At 40.0% G+C, this 15,007-nt stretch overlaps 1 protein-coding gene across 6 annotated transcripts in view; it reads left to right on the top strand.

Annotated features, from left to right (window-relative positions):
* The window catches only part of ABL2 (ABL proto-oncogene 2, non-receptor tyrosine kinase), a gene marked incomplete at its 5' end in the record, with an annotated part of 83,295 nt that overhangs the window by 48,146 nt on the left and 20,142 nt on the right, over positions 1-15,007 (top strand). For 4 of the 6 annotated variants that reach the window (XM_080930735.1, XM_080930732.1, XM_080930736.1 and 1 more), the window contains 3 exons: positions 6,793-6,855; positions 8,342-8,512; positions 12,558-12,853. In XM_080930735.1, coding sequence (XP_080786861.1) covers positions 6,793-6,855; positions 8,342-8,512; positions 12,558-12,853 — 530 coding nt within the window. The remainder of the gene's footprint in view (positions 1-6,792; positions 6,856-8,341; positions 8,513-12,557; positions 12,854-15,007) is intronic. The other 2 variants (XM_080930737.1, XM_080930734.1) reach the window with 1 other exon arrangement.

The following is a 15,007-nucleotide window of genomic DNA, read 5'->3' as shown; positions in this document are numbered from 1 at the left end:
TGGTGCCTTCAGATTTTCTCTGAGCTTCAGAGTTATACATCAAAGTGCTTCTTTGTACCTTCTAAATTTACTTACTCACCAGACTTGCTTCTGTGGCACCTACCCACAAGTTCTCAAGCTTATAACCTTTGTTTTCTCCTGCTCTATCTAAGCAGTCTTGAGCCCCGTGGCTTCCATCTGGGAGCCACTCTCTAAGTCCATCTGCTCTTTCTTTGTCTCCCTTGCTGTCCTCACACTCCAGGCTCACAGGATCCTACTCCTGAGTTCCAGCGGCTTCTCATTTTCCTCTCTGTGTAACAACCCTCTTTCCAAGCCATGCAGAGTACTGTAAAGAAGTCAGACCACATGGCTTCCCCCACTCAGGGCAGCCCACCGGATTTCCTTTTGAAACTGGAACAGAGTTGTAAATCCTCAAATGCTTGCTCTGGCAGCCTCAGGCCTTCTTAGCAGTGAGCACACACTTCATTCTCCACACACAAGGATCTTCCCTGCCCCCACTCAAGGGTACTTAACTAAGGTTCTTTTACTCCTGGCCCAGGTTTTCCCTTTCTTTTAAATAGAACACTTCCTTGCTTCATGGTATTGCCAAAAACATTTGTGAACAGCAGCAGTGATGCTCTTTCAGTTGTCTCTTGAAAAATGTCATCTTTAATAGAAATGTTATCCATACTGATAATGGATTTGATATTTCAGAATTCATAATCTTTGTTAAAATGTCTTGGTTTTAATACAGTAATGATATTGGAGACCAAGCTATTTTAGTTTTATGATAAAATATAAATGACATAAAATTTGCCTTTATAATCATTTTTACTATAAAAATATAAATTCTGTAACATTAAATTTATTCACATTTTTTGTATCTACATGAAAGTCAAACTGTTGTATATAAATGGAATTATAAAATATTTGTCTTTTAGTGTCTGGCTTCTTGTAATGCTTTCAATGCCTATGTATGTTGTAACATATATCTAATTTTGTTCCTTTTTAATGACTGAATAGTATTCCACTATATGTACATACCACATTTTCCTTATGCATTTATTTCTTCTTTTACAGTGTAAAAGCACATATAAAGTTACTGATGGCTTAAATATTTACTAATTAAACAGTAAATTATATGATAGATTCTGTATATGACCAGAACACAAATTGTAGAGATTCTCTCCCAGGGAGTTTAATAATCCCCAGAAAGGAAAATTTTACCTGGTTTTGAAATTCTGAGTCATTATTTGGAGAAATTTTATCTGGTATTTGAAATTAGTCATTATTTGAAGTAGCCTTTAGTCATTTAATTCTTACTTTCCCATGATATGGATAACAGTAGCTTTGTAAAGGTTAGTTTCTAGTTTTGTTGAAAACATGGGTACTGTCATTGATTACATATATCAAAGTCAGCTCTTCTCTTGCAATGTTAATTACAAGTTGTATTTTTATTTTAATGTAGGTATTTAGACCATAGTTTCCTATAATTTTTACTATGGTTCTTTTATTGACCTAAATAAATGGTATATAGTTGGCACTTAGTAATCAATGCAATGGGCATTCCTGTTTGTACAGTTACAAGTATCATTACTTGTAATACTTTATTATAAGTAATTATAAGTGTTATTACTATGGGCTGTGGTTGAGGTTTTTTGAGACAGGATCTGTAGCACAGGCTGGCTTGAATTTGCAATCCTCCTGCCTCCACCTAGCCAAGTTAGGGTGTTACAAATATGTGCCCCTATATATTCTCTGAATTATTTCGTTGACTGTACTATTTATCCATTACTTACTTTACTAGTTTGTCTCATAAATCATTCTGATTTTAAGGTCTTAAATTTTATGTAACTTTCCACTCTGTCCTCACAATTAGGCTTTTGCCTCTCCAAGTTTCAGCATTCACAATTCAGCACTGTGCTAGTTCCTTCACCTGTACTGAACCACATAGGCTGTTAGGGAAGGCAGATAGTTGCTCTCTGCTTCTGCCTGAGTTTATGAGTCACCCTGTAGCTATTTCTTTGACTTTAGATTTGTGGTTTCTTGAACTAACTGGAGTGATGTAAAAGATGAGTCTTGTTGGGCGGTTCCTGTCTTTTCAAAGTGTTTGGTGGTGTACTGTAAACAGGTTTCTCCAAGGAAACACTAAACAGTCCCTCCCCATCCCCCCCCACACCCCATATCTCCTTGGGATTAGAAGTTTTAATACTTCCTGACCTTAGCCGATTGTATTATTGAACAGTTGCTGTTGTGTAGCTGAAATAGCCTATGTATCACCCCCACCCAGATCCCTGAAGTTTTGGAGTGGCTCCACCCTTACTCAGGTCTCCGCCCCTGTGGGTTGAACTTGCCCTTTCTTCCTTTTGGCCCCTGAGTGTGTGAGTAATATCCCACGTTTATGGATTGCTGGCCGTTGTGGAATTTTAAGGCTCCTCTATTCAGAACAGTTTAACTTTCAGGCTGCTTGGCCAAAGGCATGTTCCTGGGACCTATTCATCTGCCATCAACCAGTTACTGTAGAGACCAGGATACCCTGCTTCCCTGCCCAGGCAGGGATGTCTCAGAGTTGCCTGTGGCCCACGTGACAGGTGTGTAGAGATGAGGCTGGGGTTGGGGGGTAGAAACTCAGTAATGAAATGTGGGTTGTCTGCTCCTGTAGTCTCTTCTGTGGTCAGTGAAGATCACACAGCTTGTTGGTGTGCTTGTTTATCTTTTGAGTTTAGGAGGGTGGGGGGTACAGGGTCTCACAATGTAACCACCGCTGTTCTGGAGTTCAGATCTATCTCTGCCAGCCAGTACCAGGAGTTAAGGTGTGTGCCATAGTACTCAGTCTTGTTTTATTTGAGATTGGATCTCACTGTCCTACTGGCTAGCCTAGAATTTGCTATATAGACCAGGCTGGCCTCAATCTCATAGAGGCTAGCCTGCTTTTGCTTCCTGAGAACTGAGAGTAAAGGTGTGTACCAGTACATATACTAGACCTTTAATAAATGTTTAATGAATGCTTAATGAACATGAATGATATGTAAAATGATGTTAGATGCATGTCTTTGATTGAAAAACTTAAGCTAAATTGAAAACTACGAAATTTATTTCCAGCTAGTTTTTAAAAGAGGTATTAGAAATTAATAGCCTCTTAGAAAATATACAAAGTAGAATAATGTTAAGTAATATAAAATAATGAAAACACTTTGAGGAAATGATAACTGCCTGACAAATTTATAATGAGAATGATAAAAAAGTGATTGATATAAATATTGAAAATGTGCTTTATAAACTAAACATTAAATATCCAAATTTCCTCCAAATTTGAATTTGTGTTTCAGTTTTATTATAGGTTTTAAGTATGTTGCTTGTTATGTGTGCTTGTATGTGGGCACATGTATGCATGTGTGTGTTGTCCTACAAATGTATCAATAGAAAAGATAACAGATTACTTCTTTTTGGTTCTCAGAATATTTGTTTTCTGAGTCTTTTGCACAGTTCAGTGGAGTTTGGGGTCCTGTGCTGCCTTCTTTTCACATCCTCACAACCTCCTGCTATTGCAGTGGGTTAATTGAAAGGTTTAGTTAACCGCATGGTTCAGAAGTTAGATATTCTAGCCCGCCCACACACTGACACTGAATTGGGTGTAGTACATCTGACTCATGGGGCTTGCCTGTCTTAACTAGTGGCAAACATGACATAGCCCGACTGGACCCTGGTGACTGAGTCTCCAGGGTTTCCTTTGCTTTTGCTTTGTTCTTTAGTTTGCCTCTAAGTGCCTCTTACTCTTCGCTCCCCAGCCTTGCTGCTAAGATCATTCATTAACTCTGTGCTTAGTCTTGGCCTCAGCAGGAATTAGGACATTTTTACTTGAAGATATTTTTCTTCTGTTTGGTGCTAGAGGGTATTTCGGTGTTTTCTGTGGATATCCTGTGCAGACAGATTGGACGGGAACTTGTTGTACAAGAACAAAAGAGTGAGTGGGAAGAAGGAAACTCTGTAAGAGCCGGAGATGGGAGGGACAGCCAGGCCAGGAAAGGGAAAGACGGTCTCCTTGGCTTGAGTTCTTCTGGGCCCTTTCTCTTAGGCACTGTGTTTACCTTGTACTTTGGGCTTCATCTAAGGGGTACCATTGGTTGGCTTTTATCAAATGTATTAGAATTTTAAGAAAAGTTTTTGTGTATATGTTGATTATATATTGAGTATATTGAATATATTACATAACTCCTGAGTGCAATGTTTTGAGGACAGAAATTCCCCTAACTCTTCTTCCCTTTAAAATTTACACAAAATTGTTCTGTGAACTTCATTCTTTTTATGTTTTAAAGGTAATAACTTGATTTTGGTCAAGGCTCTTTTGGGCCTGAAGTTCTTCCCTAGAAAAGAGGAAACATATCTAGATGTTTCTTTTTGTATTGACAGTTGGCAGTGCAGAACTTTTGTTCATCACATTTAAAGGAGTATCCGGTGTAAAGTGAGCTCTACAGGGCTCTAGAGGGCTTGCTGTTCCTCTCCAATAGCACCTGCTGTGAGTTTGCAAGCCACACATTGGTCCTTCAGCAAACCTCTTGTATGTTGGTTGGTTTGTTTGGAGGTGGGGTCTTGTTATGTTGTACAAAGTTATCCGATGTGGGATTTAAGATCCTCCTCTCATAGCCTCTGGAATACTGGGATGGCAGCCATGTGACACATGCCTGGTTTTTTAAAAGTCTTTTAAAAATCTTGTACATGAGCTCTTGGGAAGGGAAGAGGCTGTTGAGTTCTTGTTGTTCACTATTCAATAAACAAATAGAAACTTTTTGTCCTCAAAACATTGCACCATGGAAAGATAGGTAATGTACAAGCATATAGGAATGTATGCAATTTTGAATAGGATCATCAGAAAATGTTATCCTCAGAGGGTTACATTTGAGTGAAATATCTTTGGGACAAGTATTTTAGACAGAAGAGAAGGCAAGTGGGAAAAAAAAGGCAGGTTGTGTACCTGCCTCATTTAAGCAGTAGTAGGGGCAGGTAGTCGTCATGAAAAGGGAGAAAATTCACTAGGGCTGGAGAGAGGGCTCATTGGTTAAGAGCACACCCTACTCTGACCAAGGACTGGAGCTCAAATCCTAATATCAGGTGGCTACAGACACCTGTAACTCCAGCTCCAGTGAATCTCCTCCCACCTTTATGGGCACGAATACGTGAGTGCAGACATACTGATGCTGACATGCTATTTTAAAAAACAAAACAAACCTGTATGTGATGGTGCACACCTCAGCACAAGCAATGGGGAAAAGACAGGGAAGTAGAGGAGAAAGGAAGGAAGGAGGTAAGGAAGGAAGGAAGGAAGGAAGGAAGAAGAATTGGGCAAATTAACCTGTAAGGGACCTGAGAGGCTCTTTAAAGATTTAATTTTTACTGTAAATTTGGGGCCAATGAAGAATTTTAAACATGGAGATACAAAAGATGACCTTCCTTTTTAAGCTTTAACAGGAGTAAGTATAGACACAGACATCATTGGCCTCGTGAAAAAGTGTTGGTGGAAGAGAGAAAGGGATAGATTTTGGGTGTTTTAAAATTTTTCGTAAGTTGGGCAGTGGTGATACATGACTTTAATCTCAGCATTTGGGAAAGCTGAGGCAGGTGGATCTCTGAGTTCAAGGCCAGCCTGGTCTACAGAGCAAGTTCTAGGACAGCCATGGCTACATAGAGAAACCCTGTCTCCAAAAAGCAAAAAAAAAAAAAAAAAAAAAAAGTATACTAATTTATATGGGTGTATGCAAGCTCACATGTATGATCAGAGGACAGTGTGTGTGTGTTTGTGTGCGTATACACATCACATGTGAGGCCCGAGGACAGTTTGCAAGAGTAGGTCCTCTTCTCACATGTGGGATCTGAGGGTGGAACCAGAGTCAAGCACCTTTACCACTCTCCAGAGCCATTCCTCTGCACTGATGGGTGTTTTCTGAGAGTAAGAATGGAGTCATGAATGGTCACAGAGGTTGTGGCTGTAGCACCTGAAAAGATGGAATTTCCATTGATTGAGGTGGAGTATTCTAGCATGAGGAGCAGATTGGAAGTAAGTTAAGGGCTGGAAAGCAGCTTAGCTTGGTATCCCTGCACAGTTGTATGCTTATGCAAATTAGCTCTGTGGATCTTAACTTTGAAGATGCTGGGTTTCACAGAGTAACATAAATGGTGCTATTTGCTACTTTTTTTGGCCTGTTTTGGGATTATGTTGTTTTCAGCATCTTCTGAATACTGCATAAACTAGTTCTAAACATAGTTAACTGGTAGTTTGCTTTTTTGTTATTTGTTTTTGCTTTTGTTTTGAGGAGGGGACTAATTATGAATAGTGTGGAACCTGGAACTCACAGAAATCTGCCTGCTTCTGCTTCCTCGGCGCTGATATTAAAGACACATTTCTCTCTCTCTCCCTCTCCCTCTCCCTCTCCCTCTCTCTCTCTCTCTCTCTCTCTCTCTCTCTCTCTCTCTCTCTCTCTCTCTCTCTCTCTCTCTCTCTCCCTCTCCCTCTCTCTCCCTCTCTCTCCCTCTCTCTCTCTCACTCTCTCTCCCTCTCCCTCCCTCTCCCTCTCCCTCTCCCTCCCTCCCTACAGGCACATTCACACAAATAAGAGTAGGAGAAGCCACTACAGGTGTAATGGATTTCGTGAGAAGTTTACAGTGTAAAGTGTGTGGGGAGAAGTGAAGCAGAGAAGCAGGTCTAGGTCTGCCTTATTCAGGAAAGGACTTGAAAGCCAGAAGCAAGGAGACAGGAGTTTGATGAATAATTCGTAAAGGGACTCAAGAGTGATGTGGTCCAATTTTTGTCTTAAATAGATCACTTTGCCAGCTGTGTGGAGGATGGATTTGAGGGAGACAAGACTGGAGGCAGTAGTCCAGGTGAGATCTGTGGGAATTGAACAAAGCATTGAAGGAGAGATGGAGAAGAGAGAATGACTTGAAACAAAAGGAAACCATAGGTGCAAAGCTTTTTTTCCTTCAAATTTGGCAAAACCCATTTTGAATAAAGTAGGAAAGAGACACAAGAGAAAAATGTTACTTGACATAGATGGATGGATCATTCGCCTCAGCGAGCATCCGTTTAACACAGCAAGAGTACTGCTACTGAGAGAACACTGGGCCTTCCTGGCTTTGGTTGGCTGGTTTGTTTTACATAATAAAACTAGGGCATGAGAATTAGGTAATTTTTAACAAATGTGATACAAGATTCAGAAACTTTAAAAGCTTTAAGGAAGAAACGGATCTTACAAGGTTTTAGCTGGTATGCATAATTAAAACTCAAGAGTACACTGATGGTATTTTCTAGAACCTTGATTAAGTTACTAATAGTTTACAAAAATCTACTGCTTAAAAAAGAGATTAGAGTTTTAAAAAGTTAAATGAGCAAGTATAAGCTGTCATAACATAAAAAGATATTTTGGGTGCTCACAGTATTTTGTATTAAATTAAAATGTATTTCTTTTTCTTTGTTTACTGTTTTTGAGATAAGGTAAGTCTTACTCTGTAGTCTAGGCCTCAAACTCTTGGCCTCAGTCCCCTGAGTGGTGCATTACAGGTGTCAGCTGCCATGCCTGATTCAGATGTGTTTCTGTTAGGCAGAAAGCTCAGGATTAATCTTGCCAGAAGCACTATGTCTGTGTGTGTTATTTGTAAATACATGATACTGATATATAAGGTACTTATTTCTTGAGAAACTTACTTCCTCTGCTGTGTTTTGTATGAGGCACAGCAAGCACCTAGCTTAGAGGGTTTCCTGACTTTCTGTCCACATTTCAGCCACTCCTGTCATCCTAGCACTGCCTAGGTGGCAGAAGGGTGAGGAGTGAAGGCCACCCTCATTTCATAGCAAGCTTGAGACTAACTCAATAAAGTTAGCACCCACCTCCATAAAGCTGCAAGTCATTAATTACCACAACAACATATCACATGTGCTTTCTAAAGCTAGTAAGCACTTGTAAGTTTTGTTTCTCATTTTTAGAGAACTGCACCTTTGTTGCTCATTTAGGTCTGATTTACGTGAGTGCATAAAAACCAGAATTTAATTCTCTGGTTATGGCCTTTCTTTTGACTACATTATTACAATTTCAACAGTCAGTTGCTTCCATAAGCCCAGGAAATAACAGCACATATGCCAACTCTTTGCGTGAGTTGTTTTTTGCGATAGAATCATATGTAGCTCAGGCTTGCCTTGAATTCACTATGAATTCTAGAGTCATTAGAGAATGACCTAACTAACTCCTGCCTTATTGTTTGTAAGTCTGTGACAGAATCTAAGTGTAATCCAGCACTTCCATGCAGCCCTCACCCTGACTCTGAATTCCTAGCTGTTTGACTCACTGGACGCCTTTCTCTTTGTGTCTTTCAGAAGTTTTGCACCGCCCGTTTGGCTGTGATGCTGAATCTCAGGCACTGAATGAAGCTATCAGGTGGAGCTCCAAGGAGAACTTGCTGGGAGCCACTGAGAGTGACCCTAATCTCTTTGTTGCACTTTATGACTTTGTGGCAAGTGGTGATAATACACTCAGTATCACTAAAGGTGAGCCATATCTACATTCTGCTTTCTAGTTTTCTTGGTGGCTGAGAAATAAAGAACCTTGTGCTGCTTTCTGCCACTGCCACTAACTAGGTGGCTTGTTCCCAAGCACTTTGGTGCACTTGTTCTTACCTGTTTCTGGACCGATGCTTTAAAACCAGTCAGCCCCGTTTTCAGGATTTGTGGAGAATAAAATGATTTAAACACCTCAGGAAAAAGTTGATATGGGTAGAAGTTTGTGCTCTGATACAGGCTAACATCCATTTGTTTCCATTGAATTGTGACTGAAACAAGATGCAGAGCAGAATCCCACAGGCACTCAGAGAAGCTGCTGTGGACAGACTGCCCCTCTGAAGACTCATCCCCATCCACAGTGAGATCAAGACCTCGGGCCCAAAGTGTGGGCCACCTGACTCAGCTTAGGTTAGCAACATTCTCACTCTTCGGAGCAGTAGAAGGAGAGTGGTCCAGTGCTTACTTTGGACAAGTGGCTCCTGTTTCTCTGTTGTCCGGCTCTCAGCTGCACTGGCTGAGACAAGCAGCTGTTTCTATGGGCTAGTGAAAGGAACAGTTAGGGGGCTATCCTGCCACAATATCTTTAAGAGAGAGTAAACAGGATTATTTTCATTGGCTAGGAAACCTTAAAGAACATGACAAGATAAAATCACCAATAAAACAGTAAGACTTTTATGAGAAAGAAGAAGAGTGGGCACATTGTTGGTTAGTCTGCTACACTCTTTTTTTTATTTGTTTGTTTGTTTGGTTGGTTTTTTTGAACCTGTAAAGCCTCCCACAATAAGAAAATGTATTTCAAAATATTTAACTAAACGAAAGTATAACAAATGATCACTTGTCAGACAGAGACAGACTCTTTGATTCCTGAGGGTCTGAATTAAGTAGTTAGTGGAAATGACAGTACCAAGTCAGCAAGTATTCCTGACCTCAAGGAAATGTTTCTATATAAAAATTTTATAAATAGCTAATTTTTTTTCCAGTGCTGGATATCAAGCTTTGGAACCCCATGTAAGCTATGCAAGTACTGGAGAACTACAGCCCTAGTCCCAGTATATCAATTCCTAAATGCCATCAGAGCTACTAAAAATAAAACTCCTTAAAACTGAGTTTCTTTACATTTTATTTTACATTTATTTAATCTGTATGGATGGCCTTTTGCCTGCCTTTATACAAGTATGTGTGCTTAGTGTCCCTTGAAGGTCACAAGAATGGTTGCATCTCATGGAATCAGAGTTACAGATGGTTGTGAGCCACCTTATAGTTGGTGGAAACCTAGCCCAGGTCCTCTGGAAGAGCACCCAGTGCTCTGAAGTGATGAGCCATCTCTGTAGTTCCCAAACTGAGTTTCTTAGACTTGAGTACTGGTTTGTTCAGAGAGCATGATTACACATACACACACACCAGAGACATTGGGACAATGGAATGCAGGAGCTCCTCTAGTCAGCCCTGAGAGTTTGCATCTTGGGGCAGATGTTGGAATAGATGTACATGTGGAGGTTATGCTTATGCACTTAACGGGAATATTTACATAAAGTTTGAGGCTAAAGCAAAGGACTTCAAGGCCATATTCTGGTGTGTGGTGGTCCTTTACTTGGCATTGCTGTGTGTACATGTGTGTTTGCAAAGCAGTGATTAAGAACATTACTGGTTAGGTAAAATTTTCTCATCGGTATTTTCCAAGATAGTTTATTCATCAAGAAAAGGTTGGTAAAGTCTTACTAGTTAATAGTCATAGCAACTGTTATTATGTTGCTCAGGGACCAGGAGTTCCTTTGTATTATGATTGACAATGGTTTCTCAAAAACCTTGAAATACCTAATTTTTATATCAGGTTATTATTAATAAAAAGATATGATGCTAAAGCTTTGTTGTTGTTATTAGTGAGACAGGTGTTAGAATTAGAGGTATTTGACATCATGCCTGCCTTTTTATATTTTTAAGAGGAAAAGAATTATCCTTTAAAAGGAAATAACACTTTAGGGACTTTTCTGAAGGTAATAGCTTGCTTGAATTAAAGAAAAGTTTGGGGGGGCTAGAGAGATGCCCCAGTGATTAAGAACACTTGCTGTTCCTGCAGAGGACCCTGGTTCAATCACCAGCACCCAGTAGTGACCTACACCATCTGATACACTCTTGTAGCCTCTTTAGGCACCACACACATACATGGTATTCATACATGCATATAGCCAAAACATTTGTACATGTAAAATAAAAATAAATAATAATAAAAATGTTTATGCTGAACATGTGGCTTTCATCTGCATTCCCAGCATTTTGAAATACCTGACGCAGAAGCATTGTTGGCCAGAGTGGGGCTAAAGTGAGTCTGTCCTGTACTGACAGGTTTAGTGTGTGTCTCCCAGTCCATTTCCATAGCTGTCAAGAATTTCAGAGCAGAAAAATCTAAGAAGTGTGGGGGCTGTCAAAATCCTAAGGTTTAGGCTCTGTCCTGATTGTAATGGCTTGTATTAAGTGTTTAAGGAAGCAGCAGTATAGATAAACACATATGCAGGTACACACATATACACATATCTTGAGTTTCCTAGCAAGTTCTTTTGGACGCATAGTTAGCTACTGTGCACCTACACATTTATGTAGCTGCACCACCATACCAGACACTCATATCTTACTATATATATACAGTGTATAATATATACATATTGAGTTCCTACACAGACCTCTGGGTGCTTTCATATTCAGGTGTCTCAGGTGACATAATGGTAGGGCAGAGAAAGCTGTGTTATAATATATTTCTGTAGGCCACAGGAGAAACTTTTCCTCACCAGCCTTGGATTTCCTGTGGCTTGTACTATAGATTGGTGTGACTTCCTTTTCTCTCTAGCATTAATACCAGGAGTGAATTCCATAGAAAAGCTTGTATCTCTTGGAAATGAGAGTCCTTAGATGAACATTTGCTGCGAGTGTGGGGCAGGGTGTATATTGAAGCCTATACCAGATGTTTCTAGTTTTAATTCAACATCAAGAGATTCAAGCTGACAGAAAGATTCACCAAGTGATTAGAATTTTGGGTTCCAACTTTAGAGTTATTTTCTGTTTCCATAGACTAATTTTAGAGGAATGGCAAAGAGTGAGTCATTCTTTATGGGAAGCAGGAAGAAACTGAGAAAATGGAACTTTTAAACCTTGAGTCCTGGAAACACTGTGCTTTAAGAGTCCTTGCCAGCCCCTCCTGCTCCTTTAAACAATTTTTTTTTTTTTTTTTTTTTTTTTTTTTTGCTGAAAACTTTGTTGAGTCTAGGGTCTTGGGAATGTTTTGCTTATATTGATGGCTTTGTTGCTTTAATATCATCTGAAAATTTAAGTAACATTGTATTTTACATGTCTTGTTCATTAACAATGAATAATTATGTAGGTATGTGTGTATATCTATTTTAAGTAAAAGTAAAATTTATTGTATTATTTGAGGAATAAGTACTATTCAGGTATTAGTTAGTACATGTCTATAGTCCAGCATTCAGGAGACTGAATTAGGATCATGAGTCTGAGGTCAGCCAGTCTAGGCTAAATGAGACTCACATAAAAGGAAAAGGGTGAGCAGGTGGGCGGGGTTGATGGCTAAGTTGTTAAGAACGTTCAGTGTTCTTTTAGAGGTCTTGAGGTCAGTTTTCAGTACCCATCTTGGGTCCCTCACAACTAACTACCTGTTACTCTAGTTCCAGTGAACCCAACCCCTCTTTTGGGGGGAATAGACACCCATACATACACAAGCACTGTCATTTTCTATCTATTTGAGTAAATTCTGTATTCTAATTTCATATAATTCATAGTTTCTGGAAAACTTTTAAGTGATGTATAGTCCTTCAAAACCCAGTGCTAGCTGTCAGAAACCATTTTTTGGTTGTTGTTATGCTGCTATGATTTAAGGTATAAAGTAGAGATCAGTCAGGATGTTAGTAAGCAAGAACCAAAGTTCTTGGTTTATTTTCAGCGAATTTGATGTTTGACACCACAGTGCTTCAGTCTGACAGTCCTAACATGTTTCCCTTTCCTTCTGTGATGACTTCACGGCTAGGTGAAAAGCTACGAGTCCTTGGTTACAACCAAAATGGTGAATGGAGTGAAGTTCGCTCCAAGAATGGACAGGGTTGGGTGCCAAGCAACTACATCACTCCAGTGAACAGCCTGGAGAAACATTCCTGGTACCATGGACCTGTGTCCCGCAGTGCAGCAGAGTATCTCCTCAGCAGCCTAATCAATGGCAGTTTCCTGGTGCGAGAGAGTGAGAGCAGCCCTGGGCAGCTGTCCATCTCTCTCAGGTATGAAGGACGTGTGTATCACTACAGGATCAATACCACCACAGATAGCAAGGTAAGACTTGTCAGCAACTTGTCCTGTGAACTGGCTCTTGAGTAGAAATGTATTGAACAGGGGGAAAAAAATAGAAAAAAAATTTTTTTTAAAGAAAATCATTTTTATATCTGATATAAAGTATTGCCTAACTTTGTGAACTTACGCTGTTTGGCATATTAGAGCTTGCTTATTTCAAAACAACTCAAAAAATATGGGTTAAAAATTGTAGATAATTAAGGGTAAGCCATATTTGAAGCTGAGGAATGAAGGGATTTATACAGTTGGCTGTTTTAATCATCAGTACAGATACATACCAAGTGCATAGAAAAGTTAAAAGCCTTTGGTAAGGAGACTCCCATCCAGTAGAAAGTTGACAGAGTGAGAGGGCATTTGGAGGCTGCTGCCCCTCATCAGTGTACGTTAATGGGAATACCCAGCCTCTTAGAGATGTGTCTTTTGGGAAGCCCAGTCTGAGTAGAGTGAATGGATTACACAGATTATTTAGGGCTGTAGAGATAGAATACCACCTGCTCTTGCAGAAAACCTGCTCTTTTCTGGCCTCCATGGGCACCAGGTATATGTGTGGTGCACAAACATGTGGGTAATACACCCACACACAAAATAATAATAGTAATTAAATTTTAAAACAAAGTCAAACATAAATTATAAGGTCCAAACTGAAACCAGTTGTTCTATTGAATGGTTCATGAAGTTGAACCCCCTTTCCTCCCTCAGGATGATGTACAAAGTCGGAGCGACACATGGACCTCAGAGCAGGCAGAACTGCTGTGCTTTGTACTGAACCATTTATTGGTCCTTAAGTCCTTACCTAAGTCTCAGTTTGCATGGTGGTGGTGGACTGTGTGCTGGGACTTGCCATGTAGAGCACACATACAAACATGAGCTTGTAGCGACTGTCCTGCCTGCCTTCAGAGCACTGTGATTAGAGTGTGCACCACACCTCCTTCCCTTTCCCTCTACTTTTTTTTCCATTTATTTTTGACTTTTATTAATGATGTATATAGAATGTGTTGTGTGTCCGAGTTTGGATGGGTTTGTGCATAGGGGCCAGAAGAGGGCTTCAGATTTCCTGGAACTGGAGTTGTGAGCTTCCTGGCACGGGTGCTGGAGACTAAACTCTCTTTAGAGAATTTAGAGAATTGAACCACCAAGCCATTGTCAGTCTCCTCTTCCTCGTCTGTCATTAAGTCCATTTTGTGAGACTATTGTAAGGATTAAATGAAGCAAGCTTTGTAAAGTATGAGAGCTGATTCATCACAGAAAATATTTTACTAGTTTTCTATCTCTGTCTCTCTCACTCTCTCTTTAGCCATTGTACAAGCATAATGTATTGTGTGTGGCCCAAGTGAATGGATCTGAGTATGTAACGTAAGGAGAGATGCGGCCATTATTGTTTTGCTTTTGTCTCTGTAACAAAGATCACAGAAACAGTGAAGAAACGTGTGTTTTCACAACTGGTTTTATAGAGTCCAGTCTACTACCTGTATGCTGTGGTCAGGCAGACAGACCATCACGGTGGGGTCATGTGGTAGAGGAAGCTGCTTACTTCATAGCACAGAAAGGCAGCAGAAGAAGCTGACTGAACCCAGTCTTCATTTGAACCAGCTCTTCAGCATGAGTCTTTTGGGGGACACTACTCCCTAACACATACACAACAAAAATGAGCACACGTGTGTGTCAGACTGTGCAAGAACATTGATTCACAGCAACAGTACAAGCCACAAGTGGTATAATTGACTAATACGTTATGATCTACTGTTAAAATACAATCTCCTGCAGAACCAGAAATAAACGTGATGCTCTACACACAAGTCTGTAGGAGGCTGTGGTTGTAGACATAGGAGTTGTCTATTCATTTCTGAATTTTCCAAGCCACTTTTTATTTCTAAGCAAACCTGAGTAGTTATTACAGAAACCCTATATAGCCCCAAGCCTAAGATACCTGTTTTCCATTCCTGTTCAGAGAATTTTTCTGCCCATACCTATTGATGAGTTTCATACACATAAAGTTGACTGACAGATTAGTATTTGCCAGGGAATTGTGTGGAGAGGAGTGTGGGAATGATCCCTAACAGCTAAAAGTAACTGTGCTGGAGTTAAATAGTGGTGGTTGGTTAGCAAGCCTTGTAAATGTCCTGAAAGCTACTGAAT

The sequence above is a fragment of the Micromys minutus genome (assembly GCF_963924665.1).
Source record: "Micromys minutus genome assembly, chromosome: 1".
Lineage (NCBI taxonomy): Eukaryota > Metazoa > Chordata > Mammalia > Rodentia > Muridae > Micromys > Micromys minutus.
Note: the sequence above shows the minus strand (reverse complement) of the source record. Positions and strands in the feature narration are given on the sequence as shown.